At 37.4% G+C, this 16,461-nt stretch overlaps 2 protein-coding genes across 3 annotated transcripts; both read left to right on the top strand.

Moving 5' to 3' along the window:
• Positions 1–485: 485 nt before the first annotated feature.
• On the top strand, positions 486–16,248 carry LOC109109202 (UDP-glucuronosyltransferase-like). 2 transcript variants are annotated; one of them, XM_019122355.2, is made up of 5 exons: positions 486–1,632; positions 10,443–10,574; positions 12,650–12,737; positions 15,363–15,582; positions 15,667–16,248. In XM_019122355.2, the coding sequence occupies exons 1-5, from the start codon at positions 715–717 to the stop codon at positions 15,944–15,946; spliced, it is 1,638 nt and encodes a 545-aa protein (XP_018977900.2). In that variant the 5' UTR covers positions 486–714; the 3' UTR covers positions 15,947–16,248. The 2 variants fall into 2 exon arrangements, with proteins under 2 accessions (XP_018977900.2, XP_018977901.2); XM_019122356.2 differs by lacking the exon at positions 486–1,632 and adding an exon at positions 8,071–8,964.
• On the top strand, positions 1,641–3,497 carry LOC122138895 (UDP-glucuronosyltransferase 1-6-like). Its single transcript, XM_042733985.1, has one exon. It carries the CDS (start codon positions 2,448–2,450, stop codon positions 2,985–2,987), a length of 540 nt encoding a protein of 179 aa, XP_042589919.1. The 5' UTR covers positions 1,641–2,447; the 3' UTR covers positions 2,988–3,497.
• Positions 16,249–16,461: the final 213 nt, after the last annotated feature.

Below are 16,461 nucleotides of genomic sequence, written 5' to 3'. Positions count from 1 at the left end.
AGGTCACTGTGTCACTTGTACAACAACATATTAGCCAGTCACTCTGGCTGCATTCACACATTCTGTGTTTGAGGGCCAACTTTCTGCAAAAAATTTGAGCACTGGAGCCGTCTGGTTGATACAGTATGATTTCAGACTGGAGTTCCCCAAACCCCTGATGCCCAACATGATGCTGATACAAGTGATAAACTGAAATTAAGATCTCATTAACAAAGGTGAACATCTCATTTATACTCATACATGATACTACATGTAGGAACAGCTATAATAGGAATACAAAAAGTTGATCTGTATATGCTCTGAGACTACTGCCACTCAATATAAATAAATTTGTTAGAATTTAGAATTTGTCAGAATTCTGTGATTTTAAACTAAGGTTTACAATTTATAAACCAGTTGATTATTCATAGGTAAATCCAGGCAGAAATGGTAACAAAGGTCCTGGGATCTCATCCAGTAAAAAAAAGGCAGTAGTTAAGCAGGACTTTGTACCCAGGTTTTTGCAGAGGTCTTTGTGATACATGTGTTTGGGCTGTTTTTTTAACTAGTGATCACTTTTGTCTTTTCTGATTGTAAGTCACTTTGAAGAATGGTCCTTAAACTAACATATTTAATTTAATCACACAGTTGGTTAATCCAATTTGTTCCATACCGTGAAGGGGCGAGACTCCGAGAGAGTCAAATTACACAAGACGTTGACGACTCATTGCTAGAATGCATTTCTCCTTGAGTGCACTCTGTGAACATCGAGAGCCAAAGATGAAATTGGCTGCATTTCTGGGGTGCTTCATGCTCGCCTTTGCAGCTGTGGGAGCCAGGATACAGCCTAGAGAACCTGGTTGGACTGGTTCACTTTTAGTGGTGCCGATGGATGGTAGTCACTGGACTGGTGTGAAAGCTGTAGCGGAGGAGATGGGCCGCAGAGGACACAAAGTGATGGTGGTCATTCCAGAGGTCAGTGTACTGCTAGGACCTAGCAAACACTACACTACTAGAACATTCCCGGTTCCATATGGAAAGCAACAACTGGATGAACTCCAAGCTCGGAATGCTGAGGTAATGGAGAGAAAGCAGCTGCCTTTGTTGGAGAAGATCAGCACCAGACTTAGTAACATGAGGAAATTTGTGGCCCTCCAAAGAGCCACAGCTGAGAGTCTTCTATTGAACCATGAGCTGGTGGACTTCCTGAAGAAGCAGAACTTTGATGCCGTACTCACCAGCCCAGCTGTACCAACTGGTGCCATCCTGGCTTATAACCTCTCCTTACCTGCTGTGTATATGTTGCGAGGCTTACCTTGTGGACTAGACTCGACAGCCACGGCCTGTCCGAACCCTCCCTCTTACATCCCACGGTTCTTTACAAACAACTCGGACCGTATGTCGTTTCGTCAACGTGTGCTGAATGTTCTAGTGAGCATCGTAGAGCCATTGCTTTGCAGACTGATATATTGGTCAACTGAGGGTGTAGCATCCCGTTTCCTGCAGAGAGATGTAAGTGTGGCAGAGATCCTGCGCAGTGGAGCCCTGTGGTTGCTACGTTATGATTTCACCCTGGAGTTTCCTAAACCTTTGATGCCCAACATGGTTCTAATCGGGGGGATTAACTGTGCCATAAAAAACCCTCTTTCTAAGGTGAGTGTAAAATGTCTACATGGATGCCTAAACACAAGATAAAAATGTTTGCTTCGTCTGTGTGTTTGCTACACCTGGTCTAGAAGTGTGTTTAAAGCTTAAGCTGGTCCTAAGCAACTAGCCAGCCTAAACCAGCTCATGACCAACTAAGGACCATCTCAAACCAGTTGCTATCTTTAAACCAGCCTATGTTTTTTTTCTCAACCGGGTAGATGGATAGTTCATCAAAAAATGAAAATTCTGTCATTATTTATTCATCCTCATGTCATTCCAAACACGTAACCTGGTTATACTGAGGTGGTTTGTGCACTTCATCAAGGGGAATTAAGAATGTCCTTTTGCCTGAGAAGCTTCTGATTGCTTATGCTTTATAACAGATGAGTTATATTGTATAGAGTTTTAGAAATGAAATGAAAAAAACACAGCATCATGATATGTGGTGTTTTTGTATCTCTGAACATAGTTCAAGTATTAACAATGCTCAGCACTGCCAATAAATGATAGTTCAGTTTACACTGGCAACATTTTAATCATTAGTTAAAGAAAAAAAAAGGTTCCCAATTTTGTTGTACAAAGAATTTATTTATTTATTTATTTTGTGCTTGCTCTTTAATGAATTTTGTTGTGTAAAAAAATACCATAAATAGGTTTTAGTTAAATGAAGTCCCTTCCACATTCAGTGTCCAGGCAAACACAACATCACAAAGACGTTTCCAGTCACATATACTGTAGGCAGGATTTAATTGGGGAACATTCGTGAACTAACAGAGCCAGAGCAGTCCCTACTGAAGAGTGTTTCTTTAAAGGTGGATTTTATGAGAAACGCTTTTAACTATATGGCCTCTACAACTGAGAGTCTGTTAAAGAGCCGGGAGCTTATAGAGTTTCTGAGAGAACAAAACTTTGATGCTTTTTTAACTGATCCTGCTCTACCAATGGGAGCCAGTCTGGCATATAATCTATCTGTACCTGCAGTGTACATGTTGAGGCGATTACTGTGTGAAGCTGCGGCCACAGGCAGTCCTGACCCTCCTTCATATATCCCACGTTTCTTTACACAATACTCAGACCGCATGTCTTTTAGTCAGCGTGTACTGAATGTTTTTGTCAGCATGCTGGAACCACTTATATGTAAATTTGTATACTGGCCCTTTGAGGAATTTACATCCAGCTTCCTTCAGAGAGATGTGAGCCTGACTGAGATCCTAAGCAATGGAGTCTGGTTGGTGTGGTATGATTTCAGTCTGGAGTTCCCCAAACCCCTGATGCCCAACATGCAGCTCATAGGAGGAATTAACTGTGGAATTAGGAACCCACTGAAAAAGGTCAGCATTACCTTTATACCTGCTACATGATACTCAGAGTTTTGAAGCTCATAGTAGCAAGTAGAAGCTGAAAAGCGTGACAAAGTTTCTGGGTTTTCAATCAGGAAAAAAACAAAAGGCGAGCATGACTGTACCTACATATTGTAATTCATTGCCAGGGTTATTTTGGATGCACCTAGTTTGCCAGGTTCCACATGTATCGATAACTTTCTTGTTGGTTTTGGAACAACATTCCTGACAACCAATCAGATTTTAGGATTTGGTTTAGGCATAATTGTCACGTTGTTTTAGGACTGGTTTAGGGGCTTGTACACCATTTTTATTAACTGAAAATGTACATGTACTGTAGTTTAAAGCTTAGATTATGGTTAGGGGTAAGAATAAAGGTTGGAACTTTTTTTTTTTTTTTTTTACAAAATTGTTGTTCCAGGACCAACAAAACATGTTGATCTAGGAACATACCTTACTCTGCAAAATCAGGATGTCTCATCCCTAGTAAAAAAAAAATCTTATATTTAAAACACATTTATTTCATACTAAGTGTAGTTCAAATCTATTAACATATTTATTAACATTAAACAATAAAAATTTTAATTAAACTTTATTTGCATTACTACTTGCGCACAATGCACATTTCTTAATATTAAGCCTAAAATGTGCTTAATGTCCCTATTAATGAGGATTGTATGATCTTTAAATAATATCTGTCTTTAAATGCAATAGTTCCACTTCAGCGCAATCAAATATACTTCAGTATGTCTTTAGTTGGACCTCAGCACTACTTCCACACAATTAAATTGCATTAAGTACAAAATTAGTTGTTCCAATTTAGCAGACTTTAAATATACCAGTTTAGTATACCAAAAGTACAATTGCCAGGTATTTTATTAAGTACATAAATATGTAAATGTATTTGTACTGTAGTATGAAATAAATGTATTTCAAATACATTTTAGTATATTTATTTTCACTAGAGATTAAAATACCCTGAAAACTATACCACCATAGCCTGACCAGACACTGCGTCTTACAACCCTCGTTTCTTCACACAGATCTCAGACCGTATGTCTTTTCATCATTGTGTTCTGATATTCAAGCGCGCATCTTGCAGCCTTTGCTCTGCAGACTGATGTTTTGGTCTACTCGGAAGTCAAAGCTGAGATGATTTTCAGTCTTCTTTAGGGGGTTCAAAGATTATTCTTTGGGTAAAGAAGCCACTGCTTACTTAGGATGACAAACTGGTAAATAAGCACTTTAGAAAATCCATAAATCAGCTGAACTTCTACTGTGTGAATCTGTGATGCAGCTTGCTTGTATCTTTAAATATAGTAGCAGAATAAACAACATGAAGCACTGCCAATAATATAGATCTGTTTACACTAGTGTTATTGTAATAATTAACCAGCAAGTCTGCCTGCAACTGGCAAACTCTGTAAAATATTAAGTTATGCTAGTTATTTTTTTCTTGTGCTTGAGTTTTAATGGATTTTGCTGCGTTTTAATGGATTCCTAAAATGCTGGAAAGGAATCCACTTGCTTTCTACCTGATCGTTAATTGCAAAAGCAACTAGTTGATAAATATTGCAGATAATCATCCAAATGATTGTGGAACATACTCGTGAGCCAGAGCAATCCAAAGAGTGGGACTTCAATGGTGGCCCATTAGAGAAAGATTATTAACTATGTGACCTCTACAGCTGAAGGTTTGTTCAATAACCAAGAGCTTATAGATTTTCTGAGAGCAAAATTTTTATGCTGTTTTAACTGATTCTGCCCTATCAGTGGGAGCCATACTGGTGTATAATCTATCTGTACCTGCGGTGTACATGTAAAGGGGAATGCTGTGTGGCCACAGCCTGTCCCGACCCTCCTTTATATGTCCCACGGTTCTATACACGAAACTCAGACCTCATGTCTTTTGGTGAGTGTGTGGTGAACGTTCTTGTCAGCATGCTTGAACCACTGATATGCAAGGTTACGTTTTGGCCATTTAAGGGTGTTAGGTTCAACTTCCTTCAGAGAGATGTGAGCCTGACTGAGATCCTGAGCACTGGAGCTGTCTGGTTGATGCGGTATGATCTCATTTAGTAAAATAAAACAAAAGACAAATTGGACTCTGTATCTACTGTAGGTAATTTATTGCCAGGGTCATTTTGGCTAAACCTAATTTTGTAGCAACGTTTCTGACAACCATTGAGATTTTAGGATTTGGTTTTAATGTTAGTTGTAATTTTAGCAATGGTTTAGGGGCTCGTACACCATTTTTATCAGCCTATCATATTCCTAAAGGGTTGAGTTGTGGTTATGGTTTGAGTTAGGAGTAGGGATAGGGGTTAGAATGTTTTTTTGTTTGTTTGTTTGAAAAATACTGTTATTCCATTACCATCAAATCATGTTGACCCAGGAACATACCTTACTCAAGATGTGACTTATTGTGATTTTCTTTGGACTAAACTCAAACATCATATCTTTATGGACCTTTCATCTTACATCCTACAATTCTTAACACATAACCGTACTACTGAATGGTTGATTGCACCTGGAGCCTTTATTCTGCTGACAGATTTATTGGTCACAGGGTTCCTGCAGGTTTTGAAATGTCATCAAATGAATTAAATTCAGTTAGATCAAATTTAAGGCCATGAAAAAGCAAATGACAAAAGCCAATACAGCCCAGGAAAGAATAAGCATATGCATATTTTTTTTCTGGTTATTATTTGTATTTTGGTAACACATAGAACTGTACATGAAATTTAATTAATGTCAACTATAGGTTTGTTAATTTCATTTCTGTAGGTTTTAAAGGAGACCTATTATAACCCCTTTTTACAATATGTAGTATAAGTCTCAGGTGTCCCCAGAATGTGTCTTTTAGTTCCAGCTCAAAATAACCCACAGATCATTTATTATATAATTTTGAAAATGCTGATTTTGAGTGCAACAGAAACGCTCTGTTTTCACGCATGTCTCTTCAAATGCAAATGAGCTGCTGCTTCCCGCACCCTTTTCCAGAATAGGGCTGTGACTTTACAGTTTGTACCTCAGATACTCTGGCGGCGTTCCACTCCACTTTTAGACTTTTAAAAATGTAAAACTAATGCAATTCAAAAGACACTTTTCTGATAAATCCAGGCTGGAAAGGGTGACAAAGGTCCCAGGATTGCAGCCAGTTAAAAGGCAGCAGAATACTAGTGGGATTTTGGACCACCTTAGTAATTCATTGTTAAGGTCTTCAGCTTCATCTTAGTTAAAGTGCTTACCTTTTTTCCTCTTTCTAATTGTTATTCATTTTTTAGAATAGTCACAAAAAAAAGTTACTTAATTGCAAAAGGCATAAAATGTGTCCTTTTTTGCCACACAGACAGATCAATTAAAATTTAAGGTCTAAATGTTAACTTTAAGCTATGTTAATTTTAAACTTATTATAGCTGAACACACAACAATGTTTGAACAGGTACAGCAACTAAGATAGCAAAGTAGGCCATGTCCGTGTTTTAAATAATATTTCAGTGACAAAGCGTATTTTAATAGTAGGCTATGGGTCAAATCGAGATTGTCCTTCACCCACATGACTATGTAATGATTTGCAGCAGTTATATACTGTATTTCTATATTTATTCTCTGCCGTTCCAGGGACAAATGCATATATGCACATATATATATGGTAGACTATAGCTGCATGATTATTATGTGCTCTTTTGGTAAAACAGGCTTTTCTTTGTTTGACCCTTCACTAATACTTAGTTTGTTTTGTTTGTTAATTATTCTTTGTAGTACAACACAGCTCAAGTGGTATTCTGGTGGTTACCATTTTTCCTCACATATATATATTTTCCTTATTTGAGAATGTTTTTGTTTCATAAAATTACGACAGGAGTCACTGTTCTCTCTTATTTGCAGTCCCAGTCCTAAAGAGATAAACAGCAGTTCAGTTGTTAGTATAGTATTCCCACAGCATAGCTGGGTGGGGGAGGATTACAATTTGCATGTGGCCATGACTGGGTCAGTGGATCTTACTGGACACATTGTTAAAGTTTGGCACTCTTTTTGGATTTTTACTTTTTCACTTTTTAGATTGTTGCTTGTGTTATTTGTGCAGATTACACCAGTACTTGGGCAAGGTCAAAAAAATTACAGTTTGATTCCTACAAAGTTTTATAGAAAGCAAGTACCAACAACTGGAACTGGAACTGAATAACAGAAAAGTGGTGGATATCCCCCAAATCAGGAATCCGCTAATGTAGTCGTAATAATAATTATTAGTACTATAAGTATTTGAGGATTTATTGGTAAAATTATTGGTAGTTTAAATAAAATCAGTCAAAGGATTAACAGTAAGAAATAAGATAGAGCGAGAGAACTATACCACAGTAAATCTCACTCCTTTTGTTTTTCTCACCACAAATATACAGGTAATTTCTCTTTATTGGCAAAGTATGCTATGTGGGTATCAATGTTGTGGAATGCAATTTATAAAGCATGTGGGGTAGCATTGTTGGTCAGGTTATCTCTTGAACTGGGGAGATGGGAAGGAAAGGAGTGGTGAGCTTCTCACGCAAGCTGGGCTTGAGGAGAGGGGGGAGGTGCTGGTGAGAGTTGCCTTTTGCTGACCTGGCAACCGTTATAATTCTTCCTTCTTATGCGTTTGAGTTCATACAGCTGGTTGTAAATTAATCTTTGAGTGCTTGTTCTTAACTTAGAATTCTAAAAACTAAATCCATGGTTATCTCTGCTAAGAAACTGTGGTGTATTTGGATATGTACAACCTACGGCTTCTCTTTTAATTTTGTATTTAAAGATGTTTAAAGATCTCAGTCTCACAGATTTGTAAAACACTACTTAACGTGTAATTTAGGACTGTAATGCGAAGAGTTTTTCTTGTAAAAAATTTTACTTAATATGTAGTGTTTTGTAACATTGTGCTGGCCCTGCAAAGCACCTTTTCCCTTTCAGGAAATGTTTTTCTCGCGATCTGCAAACCAAAACATGGACAACTGTCGCGCTCTCGTGTTCTTCCTTTCGCTCCCTTGTTTCTCAGTCACTCATGGGAGAGTGTAAACACAGCCCCTTTTCCTGGAGGAGGAGTTTTCTCCTCTCCTTTTCTTTCAGTGTTTGTGTCTGGTCTTAGGCAGACCCAGTTATGCTGAAGGAAGGCTGGCTGTGGGGGCTGGGTTCAGGGTTGCTGCTGCTCTGGCTGGGTGCCTGGCTGAGGCCTGCGCAGGGTGGCCGGGTGCTGGTCATGCCTGTTGAAGGCAGCCACTGGCTGAGCATGAAGGTGTTGGCGTCAGAACTGGCCCAGAGAGGCCATAACATCCTGGTCCTGGTGCCCGAGACCAACATCTTGATCCAGAGTTCTGAGCTCTTCCGCACTGAGACCTTCCCGGTGAAGATCTCCAAGGAAGAGCTGTCCACCAGCTTGAAAGGGTTTCAGGAGGGGGTGTTCAAGCGTAGCCCTGCACTGATGGACATTGTCATCCAAGTGGGGCGTCTGGTGAACTTCACAGGAACGCAGGTCGAAGGATGCGAGTCACTACTTTACAACAAACCTTTGATGCAGAAGATGAAAGAGGAGAACTTTGACTTGGTGCTCACAGACCCTTTTCTGCCCTGTGGACCTATTATCGCTACTGCGCTCGGTCTCCCTGTGGTCTACTTCCTTCGTGGCATGCCTTGTGGCCTTGACATGTTGGCTTCACAGTGTCCTTCTCCTCCGTCTTATGTACCTCGGTTTCACTCTGGCAGCACTGACAAAATGACCTTTGTAGAGCGCATTCAAAATTTTGTCATGAGTGGTGTAGAGCTGGGGCTGTGTCGAATAATGTATGCCAGTTTTGATGAACTTGCTTCAAGATACCTTGACGCGGATGTGACATACCAGGAGATAATTGGCCGCGGAGCTATTTGGTTGCTTAGATATGATTTTACATTTGAGTACCCCAGGCCTCTCATGCCAAATATGGTCTTCATCGGGGGCATCAACTGTCGGAAGAGTGCTGAACTTTCTGCAGTAAGTCACCAGAGGTGCCTTTTGGATTTGGTCAAATAAGCTAACTGCAAAATGCAAAGGTTTTTATTGTTTTTGCCTTTTATAGATTTTTATTGTTAATCAAACTTCTTAAACATTTTCAGTAGTGAGTGGCTAATCCTAGGATGTAATTTCCTCAGAAGGAAATGTTACATCTGTGGCAGTTTTTTTAAGGTTGGGTTGGGGTCATTGTTGGTTCTGGAAATATGGGTTCCATTTTTGAGCTTTGACATTGATGCTTTGTCTTAACATGCATTACATTTACCCTCATACAAACATATCCCATGGTAATATGACTCCTTTCTCTAGGGCACTGGTAACCTGAGGCAATGTATTCTTTGGCACGCAACCTCCTCCATTTCTTTCCCTCTGTGTTATTTTCCTTGTCAGCCACCCTTCCTTCCGTGAGGACCAGTTTTTTTTCTTTGTGTATTTGAGGCAGGGGAGCTTTTTACAGGCAAAATAATGAGTCCTGAGCTCCGAAAACCCCAGACACTATGTAATTGTGTGATGTGTGCAAAGCATAGGTTCTGAAATATCATATAGGAAAGACACCGATGAGATGAAAAGGTTTGGTGGTGATTAAGGCATAACATGAGCCTTGCTGATGAAGCTGTACATAATGCAAACATGTCTGCTTTTTCTGTGCTACATATCTAGTTTATAGCAGTGTAATGGTACACAAACATGACATACCTCATACATACCTCAGGTTTGTTTTTGTTTTTTTATTAAACAGTGGTTTACTAATCAAATTGCTTTTTCTTTAAATAAATTCAGTTATAATTCAAATTTTCTTAGCGATAAAAATCCACCTCAGCTTATGCTGTAAAAGGGAGCTCTTTTACAAAAGATTACAACTAACAACAAAGCCCTATTATTACTACTATTACTACTACTGGTTATTTTTAAATATGAGTACTCAACTTAAAAAATGTATGCAAACCTGTAAATTGCACATAATGCATTTTTTAAAATTAACTTCTAAATTATAAAATTTCTTTTTGTTGTTGAAATATATTCATTTACACAGTGGCTGTCGTAACTTGTTTTATTATAACAGATTTATTTAAACATACATTAAATAATTGAGATATAATTAACAGGTAAAGAAAAACATAATGAGTATAATATTTCTGTAAATGCTCTTCTCTAAATTTAATTTCTCAAGCAAACAAACAGCTGTGGACACTGATGACATGCCTGAGGTAAATGAAATGCTACTCGACATTTTGTTTACAAGCTGTATTATTGATAATACTTTTTTTTTTTTTATTTCCTGAAGAAAAAAAATGACAAGTCAAAATTAACAATATATATATAAAAAAGTTTCCAATGAAGTTTCCAATGAAGTTCCATTCGTGCAGTGGTTAAAAAACACATGCGTGAGTTATACATGTAACAAGGTCATTATTTAATTTTGGCTTATTATTTTTTGGCTTGTTGTCTGTCTTTTGCAGGAGGTGGAGGAATTTGTCAAGGGCTCTGGAGAGCATGGTATTGTGGTGTTCAGTCTGGGTTCTCTGGTCTCCTCCATGCCAAAAAAGAAAGCTGCCATCTTCTTCAAGGCTTTCAGTATGATTCCACAGAGGGTAAGAAAGATTTTTTTCTTTTTTTTTTTACTTTTATTTTTATTTAGTTTAATATACAAGATTAACAATGCACATAAAAAAAATAATATTAACAAAAAAATATGGAGAGATATTAAACATATACATATCAGATTTATGCTATAGTCCTATACATACATACATACATCTCAGTGCATAGAATAAACACACACTCACACACACACACACACACACACACACACACACACACACACACACACACACACACACACACACACACACACATATATATATATATATATATACCAACTCCATAATTAAGGAGAGAAATGGAGAAAGAAAGAAAAAATATCCCACACACAAAACATAACAACAAAGCCAAACAGATGAGGTTACCATTTCTATAACATTTACAGTTTACTTAGCTGAGGATGTCTTTTTATTCTTTATATATCAACCACTTTTCCCAGTCCATTGTGAAAACACTTTTTTCATCTTTAACGTATACTTAAGTTCTTCCATCACCAGGATTTCTTCAATAATCTCGAAACACTGTAATATCAAAACCAATTCCTAGTTATAGTCTTTTTACATGCCACAAGAAGAATCTTACATAAATATTGGTCGCTTTTAGGTACTATGCTTTAATATTTCCCATAAGCAAAAATAAAGAGGTTCTGGGTACTCTATATCCAAGCACTTCAGACATAACTACCTGCACATCATCCAAAAAAGATTGGATTTTCTCAAAACTCCAAAAGATATGCATGTGATCCACTTCTAACTGTCCCCACTGTCTCCAGCAAACCTGTTGTCTGGAGACTTGTTTGCTTTTGATCTTAGGTTTTATAAAGAAGCGAATAAGTCACTTCCGAGAAAACTCCCTCCATATTTGTGAGCTAGTGGTAGTTTGGTGTATTAGCCACATATCGTACCAACCCGTAGGTATTTCAGTCTTTAATTCTGTATCCCATTTCAATTTCATAGTGTGGAGGAGGGGCTGCAACACATTAACACCTCATATAGGGAAGAAATTATTCTGGGTAGTGTATGATTATAGGCATCCATCATCGTATTAGTAAGGGAATGGATATAATTTGCTTTATTGTAGTAATTGGAATGCCATACATTTTAAAAACTACATACTGGCAGAAATCAAGTTATTCTGGTGCAATTTAAGTTGTCAAACGAGGTGTAAAATAATCCTTTAAACTACACACATTTACTAACCCAAGGCTTAGGGCTATATCTTCTGTGCAAACATTGTGGTGCGTGACCTGAAATCATTTTGTTCAGCCACCCAGATGTTCAGTATCTCAGTTAAGGATTGTAGGGTTCACAAGTCCACATTACCCACTTGTTTTCTCAGCTTGTAAAGTGTAAAACTAAGTGGAGGCTGCACGCAGAGCTTTAGCTATAGCTGGGGAGGAAGTCCAGGAACATCTTGTTCTCATTAAAGTTATTGTGTGTGCTGAAAAGGGGGTTTGGCACTCCACAGAATGCTCATTACTAGAGTGGATAGTATTTCTGTTAGACCGAGACGGAGCCTCTTTTTAAAGTTCTTAGATTGCCATGAATCATGTCGCAATTTTTTTTTAGTAGAGGCGTATTCCATAAGCCTCTACTAATATGTAGCCTCAACAAAATTAAATGTAGGATTTCACATATAGAAGTGTCTACTTGAATAGAAACTATTCTACAAAAAGGGTACTTCTAAAGTAATAGACTAAACTGGTAACCTGGTTCCGTTTTTTAACTTGTCTTCATAAGATAGCTTCAGTACCCTTACGAAAAAGAAGTTTATTCAAGTGTGCTATTAGTATACTTCTTTTAAACTAAAAATAGGAAAGTATGCTTTTAGTTTACTTTTTATGTACTTCTCAGAAATGGGCTTTATGTACTTCTCAGAAATATACTTAAAATGACATTTAAGTATACTTGACTTATACTTACAAAAAGTCTAAATATACTTGAACTTTACTTAAGTATACTTAATAAAATAAACTTGAAGTATGCTACTTTTTGGTAAGGGTAGGACTGCCAATAGGTTAACTGGGCTGTAGTTTGTTTTGAATGAAAACTGTCATTCTTTCTAGGTTCTCTGGCGGTATACAGGTGAGATTCCTGATAACGTCCCAGAAAATGTCAAGCTGATGAAGTGGCTTCCACAGAATGACTTGCTCGGTGAGTTTCTCTGGGGTGTATTCCAGAAAGCACGGTTAACTTACCGTCAGCTAAACCCTGAACAATGGTTGATTAACCCCAAACCTTGCTTACTCGAGGTATGTGGTTCCAAAAACTGGTCCGGGAGTAAGTTCATTCAATTCAGAGTATGTTCCTGGTTAAGACTCAAGACATCCTCAACAGAGCGACAAATCAACGAGTCACTATGAAAATGGACACTTAGAAAAAGCGCGCCATGCTGTTTATTTCTTCTTCTTTTGTTCAGTGGTCATTTACATGCTTAGTGCATATCTCCACCTAATTGGTGGTTGTGCAATCATTTTTATTTCTTTTCCATTTAATCTTTAATCCTTGAGAATATGAATTATATTGTTTGTTTGATGCTAATTATATATTAAGTCGTATCAGTTATGTATTTTGATTTAGAATTTAGACATTATAGAAAATGCTGATCCGTGTGAGATGATAATATAAAATGTAATAAATAAATATATATAATATCATATAATAAATTAAACATTGCCTTGTCATAGTGTTTTATAATTTATACAAATAACTGTTATATATGCCAATAAAATAAATAATTACCATATTAGAATAATATATTACCTTATTTATTACTGATGTTAGCGCTTCATCATTAACATAGCATATAAATATATATATATATATATATATATATATGCTATATTACATATTGTAATATTATATAATGATAGGCTGAAGGCTCGTCAGTAGATCACACGTGCGCTGAAGTGAACTAACCCTGGAACATAACCTGCGCCGGAGCAGTTATCTTCAGAGAGCAAGTTACTATGGGTACTTACCCTGAAAGTAACCTCCGATTTTGGAACCGAAAGCTGAGGCTATCTGCTCGCTTATCCTCAAACATACCCGCGTATGTCACATAACCTGCTTTTTTAATACCCCCCCTGGTCTGTTTAAAATGCTACTACAACATGTATCACCCACCTGGGTGTTGGTTCATTTTTATTTATTTTTTTAGCTATGCAATGAGTAGCTTAAAGGGATAGTTTACCCAAAAATAAAAATTACCCCATGATTTACTCACCCTCAAGCCATGACTTTCTTTTTTCAGACAAATACAATCAGAGATATATTTAAAAATGTCCTGGTTCTTCCAAGCTTTATAATGGCAGTGAATGGGTGTTGATATTCAGTAGTCCAATAAAGTGCATCTGATCCATCCATCATAAAAAGTGCAAAGGAAAACCAGTCTCCTCTTGGCTTGACTGGTGTTTTGTTTTGCTCTCTTCTCTGTTTCCGCATTTATTACTTCTTACCGGAGCTTATACTATCTCTACATCCTACGTCATCTGCTGGATGTCACTCTCTCATAAATGTGCGTATAACAAGTTTTAAATTTGGGTATTTGTCTTACAAAAACAGAGCACTTTTTATGATGGATGTACTTTATTGAACTTCTATTGGACTACTGAAAATCAACACCCATTTACTGCCATTATAGAGCTCGGAAGAACCAGGACATTTTTAAATATAACTCTGATTGTATTCATCTGAAAGAAGTCATATAAACCTACAGTAGGATGTCTTGAGTAAATCATGGGTTATTTTTTATTTTTGGTTGAACTATCCCTTTAAAGAACTTTTCTCATGCCATACAACATTTAATTTGGCTAATTTAATGCTTTGTATATGTAACGTTAAATTCTTCATGCATCCAAAAAAGAAAAATATGGTTCTGATTTTATTAATCAGTAGCAATGTAGAGATCTAGAAACTTAGAAGATCTATGTAATCAAAGAATTTATTTCATTATATATTTTGTAAAAATATATAGTTTGCTATAATGTATATTTTTGCTTTATTTATTTATTTTGAGGGGGGCTGTCTTCATTTCTTGTGAAAAGGATAGGATTTATTTGTAGTTAAGTAAACACTTCAGTTAGATTCAGTGCTAAAGAATGAGGGATTTCTGTTTGTCTTACCAGAAGTGCGTGAGGGAGTAAATTTATTATTGTGAAATCCAGGGATTCACTTGGCTTATCCCTTGGGTAGCAAGTTAAGGATCAGCCAACCACAAATTCCAGCAACAACGTGGATCGTTAAACCAAGAACACAGAAGCAGCTTTTGTTAAACAAACTGAGTAAAGTCTGGATTTTGCCTGGCATGTCAGGTATGATTGCAATGACTGGAGAGCAGAGCCCATTCTCACTCAGAATGTTAGCTAATCCTATTAACTGTGCTTGTATTGGTAAACAATGGTTTAGATGCTTGACCATTGATCAATCTGGTCAGCTGTATAAATACTGGAAAATTTTTACAGAAAAGGGTGCCCTAAGGTGTCAGAATATCGATAGATCTTGCAAAATTCTATTTAAATATCCTCAAGAAAAGTGTAGATTTATGTTTCTGACAGTGGGTGCCCATCCTTACAGGGGAAATCATTAAATATCCTGCTCATATGTTTTGACTTTTTATTTATTTAAACTATTTCCAGGTTTAAATAAATAAATAAAAATAATAATCTCAGTCATACTTTTGAACCCCATTTTTCCCTGGCATATCATCATCTGCTGTATATGCCAGCCACATAGTCCGATCAAAAGCAATGTGATCTTAATTCTTGTTGTTTATTAAAGGTAACCCCAAAGCAAAAGCCTTTATCACTCATGGTGGGACGCATGGAATCTATGAGGGCATTTGTCATGGTGTGCCCATGGTGATGCTTCCCCTCTTTGGTGACCAGGATGACAACGTGCACCGCGTGGCGACTCGAGGGGTGGGAGTGGTGCTCAGCATCCATGATATCACTACAGAAACACTGGTTGATGCTCTCAACACAGTTATTAATGACAGCAGGTTAGAGTTTGAACATTTTTCCCACTGTCGCTCTCATATTTCTCTTTCATAACCTCAATGTATTTCTTTTGCCGTGTTCTGCAGCTATAAGCAAAGAATGGAGAAGCTGTCGGCCATACACAATGACCGTCCCATGCAGCCCCTGGATCTTGCAGTCTACTGGACAGAGTTTGTTATGAGACACAAAGGGGCAGACCACCTGAGACCTGCTGCTCATGACCTGAACTGGCTTCAATACCACAGTCTAGATGTGATTGGGTTCCTGCTTTTTATTGTGCTGATTGTAACTCTAGCAACATTTAAATGCTGTGCACTTTGCTGGAGACGCTGTTGTAGAAAATTGCAAAAGAGGAAGAGAGACTGATCATATAGAGATTAAAAGGTGGTTTTGCTTATAAAAACACATTTTCCACATCTTCTGTTTCATTTCACGTTTTCAGAAATGTTACTTTCATCACCTGACAACTCAGCCAGTAAAGTCTCTTAAAATGTTGCAGTTTTGTAAAGGGGGAGCACACACTGAAGCAGTTTCACCTGTAAAGATTTTGTTTCTTAAGATATTAGTTTTACATGCTTTCGTTTTCATATCACTGACCACTGTTCCCCTAAAACTGCAGCCACCAGCAGTTTTTTTTTTTTTAATCATTCAAAGCAACCCACTGTAAGCTAAACAGGTTCTGCAGGTTCCAGCTCTCTCATAATCAACAGGAATTCTGGATGAAAAAAGTCTCCCAATTTACCCTAATCTGGGTAGATGGAGTGTTTAATATGACACAGATGAAAGGTTGTGAAAGAGAAATATAATCTTGTCTAATTTAACTAACCAATGTCTTAGGTCCAATAGCAGTATTTTCAATTTCCATGCTTCATGGACCTTAT

Source organism: Cyprinus carpio, chromosome B11 (assembly GCF_018340385.1).
Source record: "Cyprinus carpio isolate SPL01 chromosome B11, ASM1834038v1, whole genome shotgun sequence".
Classification (NCBI taxonomy): Eukaryota; Metazoa; Chordata; class Actinopteri; order Cypriniformes; family Cyprinidae; genus Cyprinus; species Cyprinus carpio.
This window is presented reverse-complemented; position numbering and strand designations above follow the sequence as displayed.

Excerpts from the sequence above, each read along its gene's own strand:
- LOC122138895 (XM_042733985.1), top strand. The coding sequence starts at position 2,448 with ATGAGAAACGCTTTTAACTATATGGCCTCTACAACTGAGAGTCTGTTA.
- LOC109109202 (XM_019122355.2), top strand. The coding sequence starts at position 715 with ATGCATTTCTCCTTGAGTGCACTCTGTGAACATCGAGAGCCAAAGATG. Across the intron at positions 10,575-12,649 it reads TCAGTATGATTCCACAGAGG|GTTCTCTGGCGGTATACAGG; the intron begins GTAAGAAAGATT and ends CATTCTTTCTAG. Across the intron at positions 15,583-15,666 it reads ACAGTTATTAATGACAGCAG|CTATAAGCAAAGAATGGAGA; the intron begins GTTAGAGTTTGA and ends CGTGTTCTGCAG.